Here is a 19884-nt window from a genome sequence, read left to right on the forward strand (position 1 = left end):
AGAGTAGTATGATACATAAAAAATGAATGACTAATTTGCAGCCCAGGCATTATTAATAATCTTGCAATAATTGAATGTGTATCTCCCTACTCCTATTTTTTTCCATAATAAAGGAGGCGTACTATTTCCAGAGAAATGTATTTGTTACTAAAACCATTGCACTTCCCGTTTTTTGGAACATCACCAGCAAATAGAACAAGTTACCAAACCGAAGTGGCACGAAAGCATCTATTAGTAACTCAGTTTTGGAAAGTTATTACTTTAGTTGCTTCCTCATGAGAAATGACCCTAAGTTTCACTGCAGTGCGATAGCCTTTCTTTCATCGTATACTAAAATGACCAGCATGGATGCACTGGCTTTACTCTTGTGTTTCAGTCAGCCGGGAACCTTCGCTACCACCGTTGTATCAAGTCTTTTCCTCCTTTCGCAACCACTGTACTTATTCAGCTGTGGTGAAAGGTTTACTCCCTCTGGAAATGCACGAACGGCAGGCCCACTGCGTGAGCAGACACATCCCTAGGATAATGTGTGGGCTGAGGTAGACATGTTCCAAACTCTGCGAGCTGAGGAGGGCCAGGGCGGATCAGAGGTGCTGGAGCGGCCCACGCCCCTGACGTCACGCTGCAGCTGTGCTCGCGCTCCTCCTCTGGCTTTTCGCCATTTGCCCCGGTCCCGTCTTGTGCCGGGCTCTGGAGAGCTGCATCCAGGATAGACAATGGAGAGCGCGCGGCGAGGGGCAGCGGCAGCACAGTGCAGCGAGCACATTCAATCCTATGGACCCGCTACGCGCGCTCAGAGGGTCCGAGCTGCTGAGCTCTGAACGTGCTCTACCTGGACAGAGAGCCCCGGATGTGGCCGGTAAGTACAGGGCATAACTATGAGCGCTGGTGCTGGGCACACGGGGCATGTCTAAAGCCTTCGAGTAGTGTGTGATTTAAATACCAAGTTTCACATGGCACATGCACTAAGTGGTTGGTTGTCCATGAGTTCAGGCAGGTATATGTTTTCCTGAGACCGGGTCAACTCGCCCAGGGCACATGTACAGTAGCGTGGCGATTGCAGGCTCCCAGATGTGCAGCTGAAGTCAATTAGTGCTCACAAGTCAACTGCTCTGAGGACTGAGAATGACACGCGGGGCATGTTACTGATGAATGGGTAGTAAGTAGGTATGCACAAAGTGGGAAGGGTGATGTCTGTCGGCGGAAGTGGTGTGTACAAAATGAACTGCTGAGCACACGTACGACATACCTGCGGGGAGGTTGTTGGCCACACAGGCGGGATTAGTACATATTGGTGAACATTTGAGACTACAGGTGAACGCATACCATGCATGCACACGTTGGGCGGTGGAGTTCCACAATGGTAACAGGGATGTGACAAGTATACACAAATGTAGTATGTAACGGCCATGCATTTAGGGAGCTAGTGTGTAAAACGGAATATACTAGGGAATGGGGGATGCACAAGGGAACACTTTTTGGGTAGCCATGTGCTTTACAAATCATGTATAATAATAATAACATGGAGAACGACTCTAGGCATCCGTGAATGCACGCAGGGAATATATCCAAAATGCTTGTAAGTTCACAAATGGCAAAACTAAACGGGGTGGTGGGTACACTCGTGGTATGTGTAGGGTTTGCTCCAGAGTCGGGTGGTACACCAAGGACATAATCACAGTAAGCTATGTTAGTTGAAAGTGCAGCTTTTAAGGGGGTAGGGAGTATTGCCCCACAATACTTTTAAAATAAGGTATGGAATGCAGTTGGCAGATCTATCTCTCAGGTTACACAGATTTTACATGGATTTACTGTCAGATTTCAGAGTCGCAAGGGTGCCTACTTTGGTTTAGCCAGCATACTGTGCACCAGCGCTAGGAGACAGCAGAATTGTGCCATATTTTAGTTTATATGTCACATTTTTGCTCTCGCCTTTTGTCGTAATTGAATGCGACAAGTTGCCTGGCTGCATTGCATTGCGTGAAATATGAATAAATCTGCGTCTAAAACCTTATATTGAACTGCATCCCCTCAGGTGATGCTAATTGTATATGCTTTGACAAGAGGCAATAGAACTATCTCACTTGGCAAGTCATATATACAGATTCAGACCTCAAAAGCTGAGCTATCTTGCATGAGACACAGATCTTAGAGCACAAGCCTTGGAAAGTGGAATCACCTAGCAGGCGGCAAACAGCTGATCTTTCTCTCAAGTTACACAAATGTCAGGTTGTCAAGCCTCAGACATCAGAATTACCCCTCATGTTACACCGCTCCAACTGCATAAATGATTAAATATAAACCTATACCAAGTTGAGGGGTTGCCCAGGCCAGATGGAGTGTCAGGAAAAGACTGACATCCCCTCAGCTGAAGCTCATCCCCTGAGTTTCCTAACTACTCTCCAACCCACCTTGACTGTTCTCTGATGGATACTGTGTGATGATTTCAAGGAAAACTTTATTGAATTCTCGATTTTCAAGCCTAATCTATTCAAACGTTTCAAAACAATACAGTTTGGATGAAATTCTTGACTTGGAATGTGTAATCTTTGTATACTAAAGGGCAATCTCATCTTTGTCCTTCAATGAAAATCTGCATGTTGATTCATTTTCCTTTTGGTATGTCTAGTGCAGGGATATTTAATGCACAAACCACATGCATCCTTCAAATCACAGCTGAAAGATATTATTGTGTGAGTATCACAAAGCGTATTAGGATAGCTGCCACCATAAGAGCATTCCCACACGTGGAGACAACTCTTCCACCACACCTTCCTCCATAAAACCTTTCCCATATCTGGAGACACCTCTCCCAGCCACCTACACTTGAACGAATTTAGAGCTGACCAGTTTAACATTCAGGTTTTAGCTCTTTTAAAGATAGCCTTTCGAAGGTCCCCATCTCTTCGCCCCCAACACCAGTTTGTCGGGTTTTGTGGCGAGGAGCTAGCAAGTGGGCAAAGACACCAAGAAAACTGGCTTGAAAATCCAACACAAATATTGGAGGGAGATCACACGAGTCATGGCCAGAGCTATGGATATAGATGTCCCCATGGAGGCGCGCTGGCATCTCCTGGGGGGGTGAAAGGAGAAGAGACACGGCCTAAATTTCCCAAAATATGGCTGATGGTGGCATCAGGGGTTGCAAAACGGAATATGGGAAGGATGTGGGGAGCTGACACTCCTCCTGGGGTTGCAGGTTGGGAAACTGACCTCAACTGGTGTCAACAGGCCAAAAGAATGATTTATCAAGCAGGAGTTGCCACAAAAAATGGGAGACGGTATGGGGCCTATGGGGGCGTACCTGGGTTAATAGAATCCTATGTGAATGGAACTAATATGTACTGCAATCTGTCCACAGTATGGAACTGTATCTTTCCTGATTGTCCAGTTCTCCATATTAACTAGTCATATATACTTCTACCATGTCAATATTGATCATGACATATGCATACAATTGTGTTGGTATGCTGAGCAACGATTTAATAAATAGACTGTTAAAAAAATCCAATACAAAGAAAAACCAAGGAAGGTGCATCAAAATGAACCCCACTCCTTAATCCAGACCTTTCCCATACATGCCTTACATGCTTGACGCAGCACTAACCTGTCTATGTCCCTCCCTGACCTAGGTACATGATGCACAAGTAGGCAGATTGCTACTCTGCACTGTAACTTTCCACCTAGCCCCGGGGAAACTGAATGAACGCCCTTGACTGACTGGGTAATTAAATGCTACACTTCGGCCCGCCCTGGCTCTTCCGAACCCCACAGCCCTCTTAAGCCAGAAAAGGCTACCTCTTTAACACATGCTTTTATTATTATTTCTACAAAAATGCGTCTAAAGAAATTGTATCTATGACGATTTGAATTAAAATTGTGCGTTAATTTTCGAGCAGAAAGACCTGTTGACTAGTGGTGAAAGTAAAATGGCTACTATAGCCAGTAGACTTGATTAACCACCGATAACTAACTAACTTCAAGAGGCAACTGGAAAGCTCTTCAAAGCTGTTAGGTTGACGTCCAAAACCCCAGACTCTGCAACAGAATCCTGTAGAGACCGGTTGCAACTTGGAAGCTAGCTTGCAACTTTTATTTTTGAGTGTGGCAAAGCATTACCTTGCATGAAATCTAGCCATTCTAGCTGATGCTCCAGCGTTCCCTTTTATAGAAGAGTGAGGTACATTTTATATGTGCCTTTCAAAGGCGGGCCCAGGGCAGCTCCGAGTTGTTGCGGGAAGGGGTGGGGAGCGAGGGGTGGGGCGGCGCTGCCAGCCAGCCAGCCAGCCCGCGCCTGCAGAGCCCGGTCCCTGGCACTCGGAGGCCGTGGTTCGGTGAAGCTCTACAGCACAGCGGACCCCCCTGGGCGAGGCGGTGGCTGTAAATCACAGTTTCCTCTCGGGAAAGAGGCGGTATACCTTAATTAGTAGGGAGCCGTCTCTGCAGCGGCAGTCTGAGTGCCTAGAGTTAGAACTTAGAAAAAACAGAATAGGTCCAGCTGCAGTTTTTATCAGTGTTTGAACGCGAGACACCCACAATGTTTTTGATGTGACGAAGAATCTTATTTTTTTAGCATAACTCAGTACTGGTGTTAAATCTAGTAGAGGAGTGCGAACCACTAAAGCCAGATGCGAGTCTCTGGCCCAGCTCGATCCCTTCTTGAACCCTCCAGACCAGCTGTCATTTCGCTTCTATGCAAAGACGATCCGATCTCAGGTACCAAGAACTTACGACAAAGCATGAGCCTTTGATGTGAAAACGGAGACAGAAAAATATACACATCTAGTGCCTACTGCACAACTTGAAACAAGAAAACTTGTGATCAATCCCAGCTGCACTGCTGAAAAATTGTGTGATCCTCTGGACATATTTTATTAACACATATAGAGTATATGTGACCACTGAGTTGCTTCTTAGTTCACCAACAGCATTTTTGTCAAGGAAGGAGGACAGCCATTTTCTTAATTAATGATTAAAAAAATCACTTTTAACAAATACCTCAATGCAGTGATATAACCTAATGTACTGAAGTTAGAATTTCCACGTGCTAAATATTATTTTTGAAAAATGGTGAAGCCACTTTATCATGTTTTCACACACTGTTTGTTGCAAGATTTGCAAAATAAATAAATGGCAAATAATTTCAGGCTCGGCTCGTGCAATGGCTCTAGAGCCAAGCCAGACTCTTGTCTTGGCCCTCTCTAAAAATGTGTTGGGTGTCCCACCTCAAAAATATGGGAGATGCAGACTTGAAATTTGGGGAGTTAATGTTCTGTAGCATAGCATCCCTTTATTTGTCACAAAAGGTATTCTTCACAGACCTAAGGGCTCCCACAGAAGTATTCCTGAGGCAACCCCACGTGTAACAGTGAGCAAAGATTGACAAGTAAAGTGAAGTACAGCTGCGCGTGCGCCCCTATCCTGTTCTGAGTATCGATGTCTGGAATGCTACAACTTGTTATTTTATGAGGAAATACGAGTTTATTTCCAGGCCTCTTCTGTGGAATGTGTGTATATCTATCAGCAGTAAATAGTGGTGTGTTTAGTGTAAACAGGTTCTAAGCTTGAAAGTCACGCACAAGGCCTCCTCCAACCCACACAATGTATTTGTTTTGGAAGTAGCGGCACTCCTTTCATCCCGCTTCTTCTGCTTTTTGTGGCAAATATAAACATAGCCCATCAATCAAGGTCTAAGGTGCTGGTTGCCTTTTTATTAGTCAAGTGATGTTGTAATGCTATAAAAATTATGTTCCACATTTATAATGTGAGGTGCGTCAAATGGTATTAAGACAATTTTCAAAAAGTCAAACATTTTCAAGTGTATTCAGAGGAGATGTGGGAGCCCTTGAGAAATTTGTCTCTCTCATAGTGGGTAAATTACAATATAGAAGACATACGATCAAAGCCCTATTTTTTTTAGGCATGCCTATGCTCATTACACATTTTAGTATTTTAGATATTTGTTAGCCATAGCACTTGGTATCCTATTTCTTCTCCGTTTCGTAGTTCTGTAAAAAAACCAACAAAAAAAACAGGTGTTCTTTTTACCCATTTTAATAGGACTCATTTAGCAACCTCCTAAGTGTGAAAGTCCAAATCAGATATGCTGGGCTTTGAACCTGCCAGTTGCAGTTTGCATACAGACCTCCACAGCACGTGTGTAACTCGTTGAACAATCTATATATCTGTGTAATAGTAAAATTCACATGGCGGGTTACAAACAGTGAAACTCAAATGTAGCCATAACTATGATGCACACATTACTAGAGGTAGGTGAAATGCTATTGTTTCCATTAATTTCAAAATGGCCCTGCACTGTCCCAGAATTCTGTACTTTGTACGGAATTACTTTGTCCAGGAACCGGGCATTTTTATATCGAAAACTGTGACTATTTCTAACATTTGAGACTGGAATCCCAGGATATTGGTTTTATTTAAGTAATGTGGGCCCATTCTTTCTGAAACGTCCAGAACCATACAATCATACACAGTGGTATAAAATTATAATGAAACGTTTTTAAAATGCATCTTTTATTGTTTTAGGTCTGGCCTAGACACAGCTAGCCTCAAGTTCCACCCCTTCCCCCCCAAAAAAAATAATAATACAGATATTAACATTTCCCTACATACAAGGGCTTTTCACCCAGGCCATTAGATCCATCGATTTGCTCAAGTTTCTTCCACATTTTGTTTTTCTCGCCGGAGGTCAACCCCCTTCATTCATTTGATGTTGAGTACTGTGAGTAGAGACATATTACATTACCTGATCACATGTGCATAGCAATCTGAAAAGGAATGTACTTCAGAGATTGGTCTGGTGTGCTTGAACTACTGAGCCACTACATTTATATTTATATCATTTATATTTTTGCATTTTTTTCTTGCATATTGCATATTGTAGATAATGGGATCAGAGTGTCCCCTATATGGTAAACAGATGGGCAACCCTGCTTGTGAAACTGGTATCCTGACTTTTGGTTGGGCCCTAGCATCATGCTATTCTAATTTGTGCACAGAGGCCCAGTCTTGTCTCTGGCAATGTAAGGTCCAGAACCTGTTATGTGACTTGGAATAATGCACAAAGCGTTTCCTCACAATGGGCATAAGGCTACTGTCCATGTCCGTAGTTTGACACGTAATACATCAGCGGTAGCTAACCGTATTTTGTGAATCGTAAGTCTGACCAGGCCTTTTTCTCTGTGTCAGGGAGAGTGTGGTCTTCTGACCCCTCTCATGTAAAGTTCAGTTGTTATGCAAACCCATCGCATGCCGTGTGCATGTCGAGTGTCTGTATCTGTAGTGTGTATGTAACACATATAATAAGGTAGTAGGATCCTGTGCGTGGTATGAGTCGAAGAACTGAAGCCAATTTAATCCATTTTGGATTCCCCGGGCTTTGCATGACACCAGATCATTGATGAGGAAAGCTTTCCCGTACAGTGGATGTGTATTTCCTACATTCCTGTCGCTGAAGGATGGAGACCCACTCCCTGAAGTGAAGGAGGATGGAGACAGGACTTTTCTTAGAAATTAATTTAGGGCCTTGTTAGCAAACGTTTTCTGATTATCTCTCCTGAGCACTGCCATTTGGTAGTTCATATGGAATGAGGGGTGTCAGTGCAGTTTCTGTTGATTAGGGTAGGGTGGTTTCTAGGGAGGTTCTGCTATTTTATTTGTCTCCAAATGCTGTCTGAAGGGCATAGAAACCTGCCTGCCTGCTGAAAGAGGGAAGTAGTGCGCCTCGTCTTGTGGAAGCAGACACTGTCTAGGAGTAGAAGTAAAGCATGTTCTCATTGTGGGCAGCACCAAGAGAAAGCTGACTACCACAAAAAGAGAAGCTAGAAGTGACCTGTACTGTAAGGGTTCTCCCAAACTCACTGAGCAATTCTTGTGCGAACTTCAAGACTTTCTCAAGAACAAGCATCATTATGTTGACCTTCAATCCACGGAGAGACCGATAGCAGTGGTGGCTCCTCCGCTGAGGCGGAGGAGCGTCGCCCTCTTGTTTTTAAGCAGTGTAAATAAAGAAAAAACACATTGATAACTCAATGTTATTTTCAGTTTATTTGTTTCTGCTGCTTTGCGGCCAGAGTGGGCGGGGCTATTCTGCTCTCAGAGCAGGACTGAGCAGGAGAGGTTTGCCCCTTCCCAATGCGCATGACTGTTTGGGTAGCCCAAGAGAGCTGGCAAAACATTCATACGCACTTTGCATGTTCTCCACGCAGGCTGCATTACAGCCTGGGTGGAGAGCATGCCCAGGCCCCCACTCCCTATCTGAGTGCCAAACCACCGTGCTCAGACCAATCACAATGCTGCATTGCAGCATTGTGATTGGTCAGGGGAGCCTGGGTGCTGCCTGGGTGATTCCTGCTTCCTGTTCCAGTCTGAGTCCAATGAGGAGGAGAGACGCATTGATAAGGTAAGTTACAAAAAAAGTACATTTCCCCCACCCTGCCGCTTCCGATCCCTGCCGACCGCTACTGACAGAGAAATTGGTGCTGCTACTGCTGGATTTAGGGAAAGGTGCTGTGTTGCCACAGAAGCGGAAAGACCTGCTCGACCCAAAGGCTGCGACTTCTGAATGCATGCTATTACAAATGACTCAGTGTGGAGATTGCAACCTCTGTACCTGAGCCCCTGTCTGCACCTAGCCAAGGAGGCTGCCGCTGCCCAAGATGAGTGCCACCGTGCAGGCCTGCCACTCTGACGTCATCCTGCAGTCCTTGTTCTAACGCAAGGTTGCCCCCACAGCCCCTGCAGAACCATACCTGCCTCACAGAGAGAATTGCAGTGCTAACCAGCAGATAAAAGCAGACCTCAGCCTGCGACTAAAATGAGACACTAGAATTCACAGTCGAGACTGACTCTTGGATTTAAGACTTTTGACAGGTAAATACAAGGTATAAAAAGACATTGAATGGAGTTACACATTTGATTATTGGGGTAGTCTACACTTTTGCCTTCTCAGTACCTTTGCCCACTGTATACTGGGGACTGTATACATTAGATATCTCCTACAGCAGGGAGAAAGAAAACCGGATTGGGATTGTAACTGGGATTTCAACCCTTATATTTACATTCCTATAGAACTGTGTAGTATTTAGCTTGTTGTGACATTAAAATGTTTTCTTTAAATTAGAAGGTAAGAACTCAGCTGGACAATATGCAAATATGTCTGTTGGTTGATAGTTTAGTTCCCCCCACTACCTATGACCCCTCGCCCTCACTACCCTGAGAGTCAAGTGCCAAAAGGGTATATTTGGCCCAATTTGCAGAGCCATAGTAGGATGGACCCCAGAACACCAGTGGCAGACGACTTTAATCACCATGGTTGAGCCCAGTAGCCCTTGTCTGCCCACTGGCCCCCCAAATGGGCTATGACAGTAAATGTTTGCAAAACAAATGACTCAGCAAGGTCAGACTTATTGGTTTTGCCAGTGCATGTTTGGAATTGTGTGTGGTGACATTTCTTCCTTGGATATACACTTAGCTGCAGATCTGATTCATTCCGACCATCAATCCGAGGCCAGGATTCTTAATCATTATTTTAATATGTGCTCAGATGTCTTACATTTTCTTCCAGAAGCCAATGCATTATGATTAATGTATTTGGGAATATAGTTGTGCTGCTGTACTCAAGTATGCAGGCTTTCTTCTTTTCTCATGATGTACAAAGTAATTTTGATATCTCAGCCCTTGCAATTCATAAAATCTCAGGGTCCATGACCGCAAAATGGCTTTTTGAGATCTACCAAACCCTTTTTGAGATTCAGTAAAAGGTTTCTGCAGCACCTTATGGGGTTTCCTACTTGTTCTAAATCACAATTGGAAAAGTACTTAAAGGAACGTTCCTTCCTAATTACCAATCACAATGAGTTGTGTGAATGAAAGAGTTACCGACTCCTTAAAGGAATTGGGATCTGAACCTGGAAGCGGAAGCCGCCCTGTTGGAAAGCCTTCAGTCTGAGAGTGGTGTCAGGTGTGCTCAGGGGAGCAGACATTGGTCCACAGAACCCCTACCTGGTCTTCCAGATGTTTCCAGAGGGGAAACATTTTTTAAAAACAGAAGGGATTTCTTTATGGAACACAAGATGCTTGAAAAAACACCTTTCACTCTTTTGGGAATACAATCACAGGAATGGCACTTTGTAGTTGTTAGCAGGCCAGCATTCTGTATTTGACGCCTCTCTGGCATTTGCCATGCATAATTTTAAACTGAAAACTATCTTGCAAACGTAAATGTGTTATTTTCCTCTGAATAGCGTCTAAAAAAGTGAAGCGTAAATCAGAAACTGTACAACAAAATCAGTGGGTGAAAACTCGCAGTGCCATATTGCCAGGCGTGAATTAATATAAAAAAGGTAATTTCGTGTCTAGCCTCCCTGGCGATAGGAAAACATGCTGAATGTTTTGAGTGAAGCCATGTAGTCATCATTGCAGACTGGAATGTACAAAAATGTACAGAAAGCAATACAGAAATAAATGCAATCAGCAATGGTTCTGTCGAATTTGTACTAGTGATATTCATGACCCAGTTTCCATACAAAGATAATTCTGTATAGAAGTTGTGACATAGGCTGCCCAAACAATTGCATGCACAGTGCGAGCCTGCCATTACATTGGTAGGTAATGCTCACTATTACATTGATGGTTGCAGTCTGCATTTACAACGGTAGCGACAGTCTGTCATTATAATGATACGCACTGTCCACTGTTAACCTTGATAAGTAGAGTTTGCTGTTATGTTGATGGCTACAATCTCTAACCTCATCAGTGTCATTCAGCCATGTATCAGGGGTTCTGGAACATAACAGAGCTAGTACCTCCTATATCTTTCATTATAGGATTGTAGTGTTTGACATTAAGTATCATGACCTGTTTGAATTAAATCGCCTGAAAGGTTGTCACTTGTAAAAGCCTGTATCTTTGAAGTCCTTCTTTTCCCACTCACACTCCAAGGGTCACCACGAGTTATTTTCTCCATACACAACTGTTTTAGATATTAATTTCCTTATCGTCTTTTCGTCCCTCCACTCTGACATTGTCAGGTCCTTTCAAGTACAGTAATCTGTCCTTCTGCCTCTTTTTAGGTCTCGGCTAGCGAAGGCTGCGCTTGGGCAGTCTCGCTCGGGAGATTTAAGGACTTGGAGTAGTGGGGCTTGAACCCACCCCTCTTCTCTCCTCTTCTCCATTGGCTGTCCTCTTAAATGCTGGGCAGACATTGGAGAAGAGCTTTGTCTCTCCAAACAAGCCCCATCTTTTTCGGATTCGTGGGCGTGTTAATTCGATTCTTTCTCTCCTTGGGAATGTAAACATTCCAGCCAATGGCAAGAGGAGAGAAAGAAAAACACGCCCCCGAATCCGAAAACGCAGCGCAGCACGGACCGCTCTCTCCGCGTGCCCACCGCTTCCTGCTACACTTTCCACTACTGACCCAGCGCCTCGGGACAAACTTTCAGTCTGAGTCTCAGAAAACAAACTATAAATACGTTCCTCTCTGCGTGGGCCCTCCTTTCGGTGCCTGTATTTTCCGGCGTCTATTTCAGGGCTCGTATTGATCTGATTTTGAGAGAGAGTGAAACAATGAGTCACTCCGGAGGGAGGTGCTCACACTTGTTTAGGAAATCCCCCGGAGCCGCCGGCAGGCTGTCAGTTTCTGCCGCCCACTGCCGGTGGGTGAACAGACCTGAAATCACGAGCTCGCAGCCCCCTCTGTTGCAGCGATCCACACACACAGCCGTTTCCGCTGCCACACAGCCCCCTCTGGTGTCATGATCCACACACACCCTCGCCGCTGCAGCCGTACACACATCCCCTCACCCCAGCTGCTGTAGCCCACACGACCTACCAAGTTGCCATGATCCACCACGCGCTTCTCAGACCCCTCTTCGGCACTGGTTCGCACATATTCCTCCTCTCCCTGTTTCCCACACAGCCCCATGGGATGCTCTGAGCCGCGCGGAGTCTGTCTGCACAGAGTGGGTGCGCGGCAGTGTTATTGTTCAGGTAGCTGCCACTTGGCACTGAAGACCGGTTCAAACAGCGAGCTTGTGAATGACACCCTGGCACGGCAGCTGTGCGTGGTGTGATCGCGGGGGCAGTGCCTCAGGGCCGCAGAGCTGCTTAAGTGACGCTTTTCTTCTGCCTTTCCTGAGAAGGTACCTGCTGAAGTTGATACACTGTTGACTCCATAACCAGAGCCCGTTTAAGCCTTTGCTCCCAGCGCCTGACCAGCACTGCAACAGTTTAATCCCAAACATATCTCATTGCCTGTCGCTCTCAACCCCCTTTCTGTAAAAGTTAGCAGTGCTTCAAAACAGGCTAGCTGCGTCAATGATGGACGGGTGTAGCATGGGGTAACTATGTCAATGTTATTCGAAAATCTGTGTGCCTTAAAAATATATATATTCATAGTTATAGGTGTGTGTGTCGTTGCAGCAGAGGGTCCTGGTTGATGTCTTTCTTTTTTTTTTTTTTTTTTTTTAATATTATTGATTCAGCGAGGAAGCATTACATAATAAAACAAAAATAAACAGATATTTCTCCTGTACACAACAAAAAAGAAGCAAGGTAATGCATACATAAAAGCATATAAACAAATAATAACCATCATTGTTGTATCCATTTTCGCATTGGCTCCCATATCTGAGCCCCTAGCTTTTTCTGTGAGAGACCTTTTAATTTATACAGGGCTGATTCGGTGTTAAATATTGAGATTATCTTGGCCCTCCAACCACAGAAGGATGGGGGGTCCGGATCAAGCCACTGCGATGTTATGCATAACCTCAAAACCGACATAAACATAAACTTAAAGCCTCTGTAGGGCACCAGTAATCCAATCGGATCTGAGATAGATTCAGGTTCGATTCCAAACAATACCAGACTTGCTGTAATAGTTATCTGTATCCCCAGATATTGCATCATAAACCCCTCTATCTCTAGTAACAGAGGCTGAAGGGCAGGGCAGGAAAAAAACATATGAATTGAGTCTGCAGCATAGAGATCACATCTTGCGCATTTATCACCCCTCCCACCCTTCCATTTTGCTATCTTTGCCGGGGTATAATACAAATTAAACAGAGCCATATATGACTGGCTCTTAAGACCACCAGACAGCAAAATGGAACCAGCAATTTGGATTACCAACTTTAAGTCTAAATTACTAACTGATAGTTTCTCCTTCCATATTGCTTTCTGCCTAGCCATATCATCCCGTTGCATACCCATAAGCTCCATATAAATCTGACGTATTTTAGAGTTCTGTTGTATTAAATCCAAAATACGAATCTGTCGAATCTGACATCTACCCCCCGCGACTGCACCCTGAAGAAAGCTTCTCAGCTGCAAATATTTAAAAAAATCAGCATTACTAACATTAAACCTGCCCTGCAAGGCTACGAACGAGATCATCTCTCCCTGTACCAACAGATCCCCAATTCTTTTAATACCGTAATGGGCCCACCTCCGCATGACCACATCATGAAATATCCCAGGTAAGATACCAATAGAATCTAATGGTGTTTCCCACAGAATACTCGGAATATGCAGCTGCTTACGTAACCCCTTCCAGACTGAGTAAGCTGCCTGAATAATTTTAAACCTAGTTTTTTTGTAATAGCTTGGCTCCAAAATTTTCAACAATAAGCCTTGTGCTGAATCACCAAGACACCATTCATATATTGAAGGAGAAAAAGCAGCATCCAGAACCGCTATCGGGCCACAAACCAACACGCCCATAAATTGAAATAATGTTGCACAGTAATACAAATAAAAATTTGGGAGAGCCAAGCCTCCTCGTTCCGTTGGGAGATAGAGGAATTTCATTGCTCTTCTTGATCGGTGGTATCCCCATAAAAAACGTGTGCACATTCGTTCTATTTTAGTGAACAGCAATCTGGAAAAAAGGATTGGAATAGCCAGGAAGAGGTACAGAAATTTTGGGAAAACAGACATTTTTAAGACATTACCTCTTCCATACAGTGATAGATGGAGCCGATCTAACCGTTCCAAAGTTTTACTAACGGAAGCAATCAACGGCTCCACATTTCTTTCTGGGATAGTTTGAATTTGAGGTGAAATAATTATGCTTAAATAGATAGCCTCTGTAACTACCTCCATCCCAGATACTAGTCCAACTTCTGTATGTAGCACCTGGGTTTTCCCCAGATTTAATTTGTAACCAGACACTGCCCCAAACATTTTTGTAATAACCTCAATTCTTTGCAGTGCCTTATTCATATCACTGGACAAAACAGCCAGATCATCAGCATATGCCAGGACTTTAACAGAGTACGAGTGCGCCGTTACTGGTCTAATTTCCGGGTCCGCCTCCAGACTGGATATGAGAGGGTCAATAAACAAAGCAAATAAAAGTGGAGAACAGGGACAGCCCTGTCGGGTGCCTCTGTTTATCGAAATCCTCTGTGACTCCTCTCCGGTCAGCCGTATTGTTGCCCCTGGAGCAAGATACATTGAGCGTATCGCCCGTATATAACCATCCGGAAATGATTTCCACCTCATCACTGCCCAGAGAAACTCCCAAGAGACCCTATCAAACGCTTTTTCAGCGTCCAAAAGGGCGACGCCGACAGGTAGACTCATTGCCTGGGCCCAGTCAAATATAGAGATAACCCGTCTAACATGGTTCGTGGTCCCCCTCCCTGCAATAAATCCATGCTGACGTAATGAAACTAATGAAGGGATGACTACCCCCAATCTTTTGGCTAGGCATTTTGAATAGATTTTATTATCCGCATTAATTAAAGATATTGGTCGGTACGAGGATAGATCAAGAGGATCCTTTCCCTTTTTTTGAAAAACCACAATTACTGTTTGAGACCAGGATGCTGGGGGTACCCCTTCAAACGCCCCTTGAAATACTAACATCATTATCTCCTCTAAAGGCTCTCTAAACTTAACATAAAACTCCAGAGGAATCATATCTGGTCCCATCGCCTTCCCCGGAGCTTATGAAAGCATTGCCGTTTTAATCTCCTCCCAAGAAAGGGAGTCTGACAACCATTCCTTATCCGTATCCTCTAAACCCACACAGGGCATTTTATGAAGATAGCTCTCAGGGCTCAAGACTGGTTCGGCCATGTATAATGTTTCATAATATTTTTTAAAGGCATCCTGAACCAGAGATGGTGTCTCTACAAGTTTTCCATCCATATCTTTAATTTTAACTATCCTAGAATATGCCTCTCTTTGGCGTAGTCTATTAGCCAGAACTCTCCCAACCCTCTCTCCGTATTCATAGCACTGATTCCTATGTACCTGGTATTTTGCTGCCGCCACATCTGCAAATTCTTGATATATTTTCGCCCGAGTAGCCGCAACTTCCGCCTGTACCTCCTTGATCCTACCCCCAACGTTTATTTCTTGAGCCAATCTCTGCTCCACCTGAGATAGAGCCACCAAGTCCTTTAAAAACTTCAAACGTCTTTCTTATGGGGATAAACTCAGTGTATGGTGTCACACCCAGATCCCAGTGGTGGAACAAAATGGAACAATTCCCGGCTGAAGTCCGTTTGCCACCCGGCTCTCTTACCCTCTCACATCCCGGAAACACACATACGTGTCATATTTCAACACAGAGAGGTTGGAGTGAAATGGGATTGGTGACGACTATATATGGATCATGGTTTAGGGTTATTGTTTCCCTGCCCAGAGAGTGCAGAACCCTATGATTCTCTGAAGTCTTTGCACCTACATGAAGTGGTACATCTCTCTGACTTCATTTGAACTGGTGGAATCTGATTGGCTGATGATCCCAGCCCGAGCCCCGGGTTTGGTCGTTCTAGATCCCTTGCAGCGGCTTCTGAAAACTTTCCCTCTGCTGCTCGTGCTTCGACGCTGCTGCTGCTGCTGGCTCCGTCGACCCCGCCGCCTCTCGGCGGCTCTGAGCGCCTCATCTGGTCTCCCAGTTCTGCTCCGCTGGCTGCGGCTCTGATCTGAGCTCCTCTGATCTCTACTCTTCTCCTCCGCTGCCTCTGTGTTCTGATCTGTGCTCCTCTCGTCTCTTCTCCTCTTTTGCCTCTGTGCTCTGATCTCTTCTCCTCCGCTGCTTCTGTGCTCTGATCTGGGCTCCTCTGATCTCCACTCTGCTCTTCTGCCTCTTTGCTCTGATCTGCGTTACTCTCATCTCTTCCCCTCTGTGCTCTGATCTGCACTCATCTGACCTCTTCTCCTCTGCTGCGTCTCTTCCTTGCTGCTCTGCACTCCTCGGATCTCTCCTCCTCTGTTGCCTCTGTGCTCTGATCTGGGCTCCTCTGTGCTCTGATCTGGGATCCTCTGATCTCTTCTCTGCTGCCTGGTCTCCTCTCTGCTCTGACTTCTTCTCTGGCTTTCTGATCTCTTCTCAACTGATGTCTGATCTCTTCTCCGCAGTGACCTGCTCTCCTCTGACCTCTTCTCTCTCTGCTCGTTTGATTTCTACTCATCCTCCCCCTGGTCTCCTCTGCCAAATCTTAACAAGTGATATCTGAAATGTGGCGTCATAATGCTTGGAAGTTAGGTTAGTGGTCAAATGCACACTTAGTATATGTGTCTGCAGTGGATGAAGTGGCTGTTCGTGTGTTCATCACATTGCAGTTCCCCTATGCACATCTTCCCGACTGTAGCACGGTATTAACATCAGCACCACATCCAGGCGCACAGCAGCCTCAAATGCAGCAATAATTCACCTCGTATTATTTTTTGCGGAAAAAGAGAATAATTTACTGTAAAGTGTGGGTTGTAGTTGAAGGCAGTGTGAGTTTTTCTCAGTGGGACAGTATAATGTTCAGTGGGGGAGACGATGTGGCACTATGACCAGAGCTGCTGAATTTGGAACTGAGGAACCACGTTCAGCCTTAATAACCAGTCCACCAGACGACTCTCCAGTGAGAGCACAATCCCATGCTAGACCTTAGAAAGCTTCGCAAGACCTTAGAAGCGCTGGTGTCTTAGCACCAGCAGGTGGACCCTAGCACTGGCAAGTCTGGGTTGACCTTCAAGGTTTGTCCACCACAATCCATACTGAAGTTCACCTCCAGTCTTCCTAGCAGGCCTATGAAGCAGCACAGCCAAGAACAACAGTGACTCTGTCACTGAGGTCACAGGACACTTGAGAAGGGCTAGCTCTAGGGCAGTGCAACCAGTGTGACCGGGCGCTGACTTTGGGTGGAGACATTATGTTTGCAAGTAAATTAAGGTTTTAAAAGCGCTTGCTGTCTCCTTCCTGGCCTCCAGCAATTTTCGGCAACAATAAAAATGTCATGATGACTCTGGGGTTTAATGTTCTTCCTAGAGAGAGATCGGAGTTTTGTCTAGTGGAAGTTTTGACTCCTGGAAAGGTAGCACATAGGGTTAATGTGCCTGCAGCAAAGAACATGTACCATGCAGATCACAAAGTGCACATAATGTAAATAGGTCAGTGGGCTTCTGCGTGTGTGTGTGTGTAGGTGGCTCTGTGGGTGGCTCTATTTGTGTGTGGGTTGCTCTATGTGAGTGGCTCTGTGGGTGGCTCTGTGTGTATGGGTGGCTTTGTGTGTGTGGCTCTGTGTGTGGCTGCAAATGCAATTAATCTCGCATTTGAGAGTGATTAAGCTATTGACATTGTAAATAACAATGCAGTTTCTTTAAATGTTTTAAAAACAAAAACATAAACAAAAATAATGTCATGAGCAATGCCAATAGCTCTAACTTTAACAATGCCGAGACCGTTGCATCGTAAATGCTTGTTTACTCCAGTCACCTTCTTCTCACACATTTATGCTGTGTTCCAGAGTATTTGTGCTCCACCCCTTTTTGTTGGCTCCCCTCTCCACTGCAGGGTTTTCTGTATTGTTTAGGTCTTCTGGGACGTTGTTTGCCATGCACCCAAGTCTTGACGAATTAAGAAAATATCCATTTGGGTAGCCCTTGACAATCCTTTGAGGTGGACACATTTGTACTTCATACTGATGCAGGCCGCTAAAGTGTTCAAAGGGCTGGGCCTTCAACAATACTAAAAGTATGAAGAGACATATTGGCTCTTCTACATTGGCACCTCCCTGGTGGGTTTGGTACAGATACAACACTATTTTATGGCGAAAATTCTCTGTGTAGATATCCTTAAACTCCCTATTTAGCTATGTAGCATTTCAGGAAATGTCAAAGGGAAAGCAACTGCTTTCCAAAAGTAAGAACACCCCATTGATTTCCATTATTTATTTCTAGACAGGTTTAGGTATACTGAAACGCACATGGTTTAGGTTGTAATGCACATTCCACTGGGAATTGACAGTTTATATGTTATTTACCAAAGTTTGCCAAATTAAATTTCCCATAAAGATTAGTAAGGTCAGTGAACATTGGTCGCTATTTCTACTTTTACAGGCAAACTTTCAAGAAGTATGAGAAGGAACAGCAAAGGAAATGTATAGATTTAGCCTCTGTACAGAAATGTTGTCCTTACCCACTAATCTCCAAAAGGACCACGATGCTTTTGTTCGGTGCATTGCCTGATCAAATGTGCATCTAGGAAAGTGGCTAAACTGGGTACATGTATGAATGTTACCATATCATAATTGTCTGCAAATGACTTGGAATTGCCAACTAACACACATTACTGCATCCTCCTGGCAAAAGACATTCGTAAACAGTGTTTATTCAATTTGCGGTCACGTGGAGATATCATAAGTGTGTGGCACACAATTAGTACTCACAAATCTTTCCAGCCTGCTGTTATGTATACAAAGAAATGACATCCTGTTGATCACCCATGGAGACGTAATGACCAGAGCAAACTCTCTCAAACTAGCAGATCACACATTTCTATGACACGTGTAATGCTGCAATTGTTGTTCAATTATAAAAGTTTACAACTTCTGTTGAAGTAATTAAGCCCTGTTTTAAGATGGGATCTGTCAGCTAGCATACAAACAATGAAACACCTTAGTCCTGTGTGCATCACATTCTAATACATGTACCAAGTACTTCGAGAACACCGAAAGCATGGGTAATCAAAATCTATAGACCAAATTTATCTGGTAAAGTGAAGTTTTTAAAACAACCTGACGGCCTAATCGTGCATAGATTATGCAAATATTCGGCCCAATTGATGTAGTCTGAGAAATGCCCATCAAATCATTGAAGGGTTGAAATGTGTTGAACATAAGGAATCCACTATAGAGAGCCTAAAATCGAAACAAAACCTTGTAAAAATAAAATATTCTATGTCGTCAACAAAGTCAAGAAATAAAAATTATGTATATATATCTTAAACGGCGCCTCCCATTATAGAAACTGACACGGAAATAAATAAGTACAAGTTCTTAAGTGATACGAGGGGGTCTGAAAAAAGATGTAACCTGCTGACTTTATCCTGTGTGTTAATAGTTGTTATAGTTATATAGTATAGCTGTTGAATATAAATATGTTATTGATAACTCGTTGGCAAAAAGCACAACCATTTACAATGTATATTAAATAAACAAAAGAAATATGATTAAAGTTTGCACAGCTCTGTCCAATGGTGTGATGTAAATTGAAAACGTGAAGACAGGAATCTAACTTCACAACGGGCTTGGACTTAGTTGCGTATCTCTGTAAAGTGGTGCGCCCTCACTGCATCGAATCTGCTACACCGGGAGTCACTTCAATGTAAGCAATGTATTGGAGGTAATTACAATGAGAAGATTACCTTTACATCTTGGAGCCTCTACATTCAGGTATTTCATTCATAAATGCATATAAATGTATATTAGTAATGAAGCGTATCTATACTTACAAATATATCTCCAAATAAGAAATATAAACGGTATATTAAGAAATAACGTTAATGCTAAATATATAACAAATACAAATAGAGATATTTTAAAATAAATACATCTAAAAAATGGTAAGCATTTAAATAATTAA

The 19884-nt window shown here is 43.9% G+C and overlaps 1 protein-coding gene across 1 annotated transcript in view; it reads left to right on the forward strand.

Annotated features, from left to right (window-relative positions):
• Positions 1-317: 317 nt before the first annotated feature.
• The window catches only part of LPAR3 (lysophosphatidic acid receptor 3), a 196406-nt gene continuing 176839 nt past the window's right edge, over positions 318-19884 (forward strand). The window contains exon 1 of the mRNA XM_085602081.1: positions 318-859. Within this exon, the coding sequence (XP_085458207.1) occupies positions 851-859 (9 nt within the window). The 5' untranslated portion in view covers positions 318-850. The remainder of the gene's footprint in view (positions 860-19884) is intronic.

This window comes from Triturus cristatus, chromosome 4_2, assembly GCF_964204655.1.
Source record: "Triturus cristatus chromosome 4_2, aTriCri1.1, whole genome shotgun sequence".
Taxonomy (NCBI): domain Eukaryota; kingdom Metazoa; phylum Chordata; class Amphibia; order Caudata; family Salamandridae; genus Triturus; species Triturus cristatus.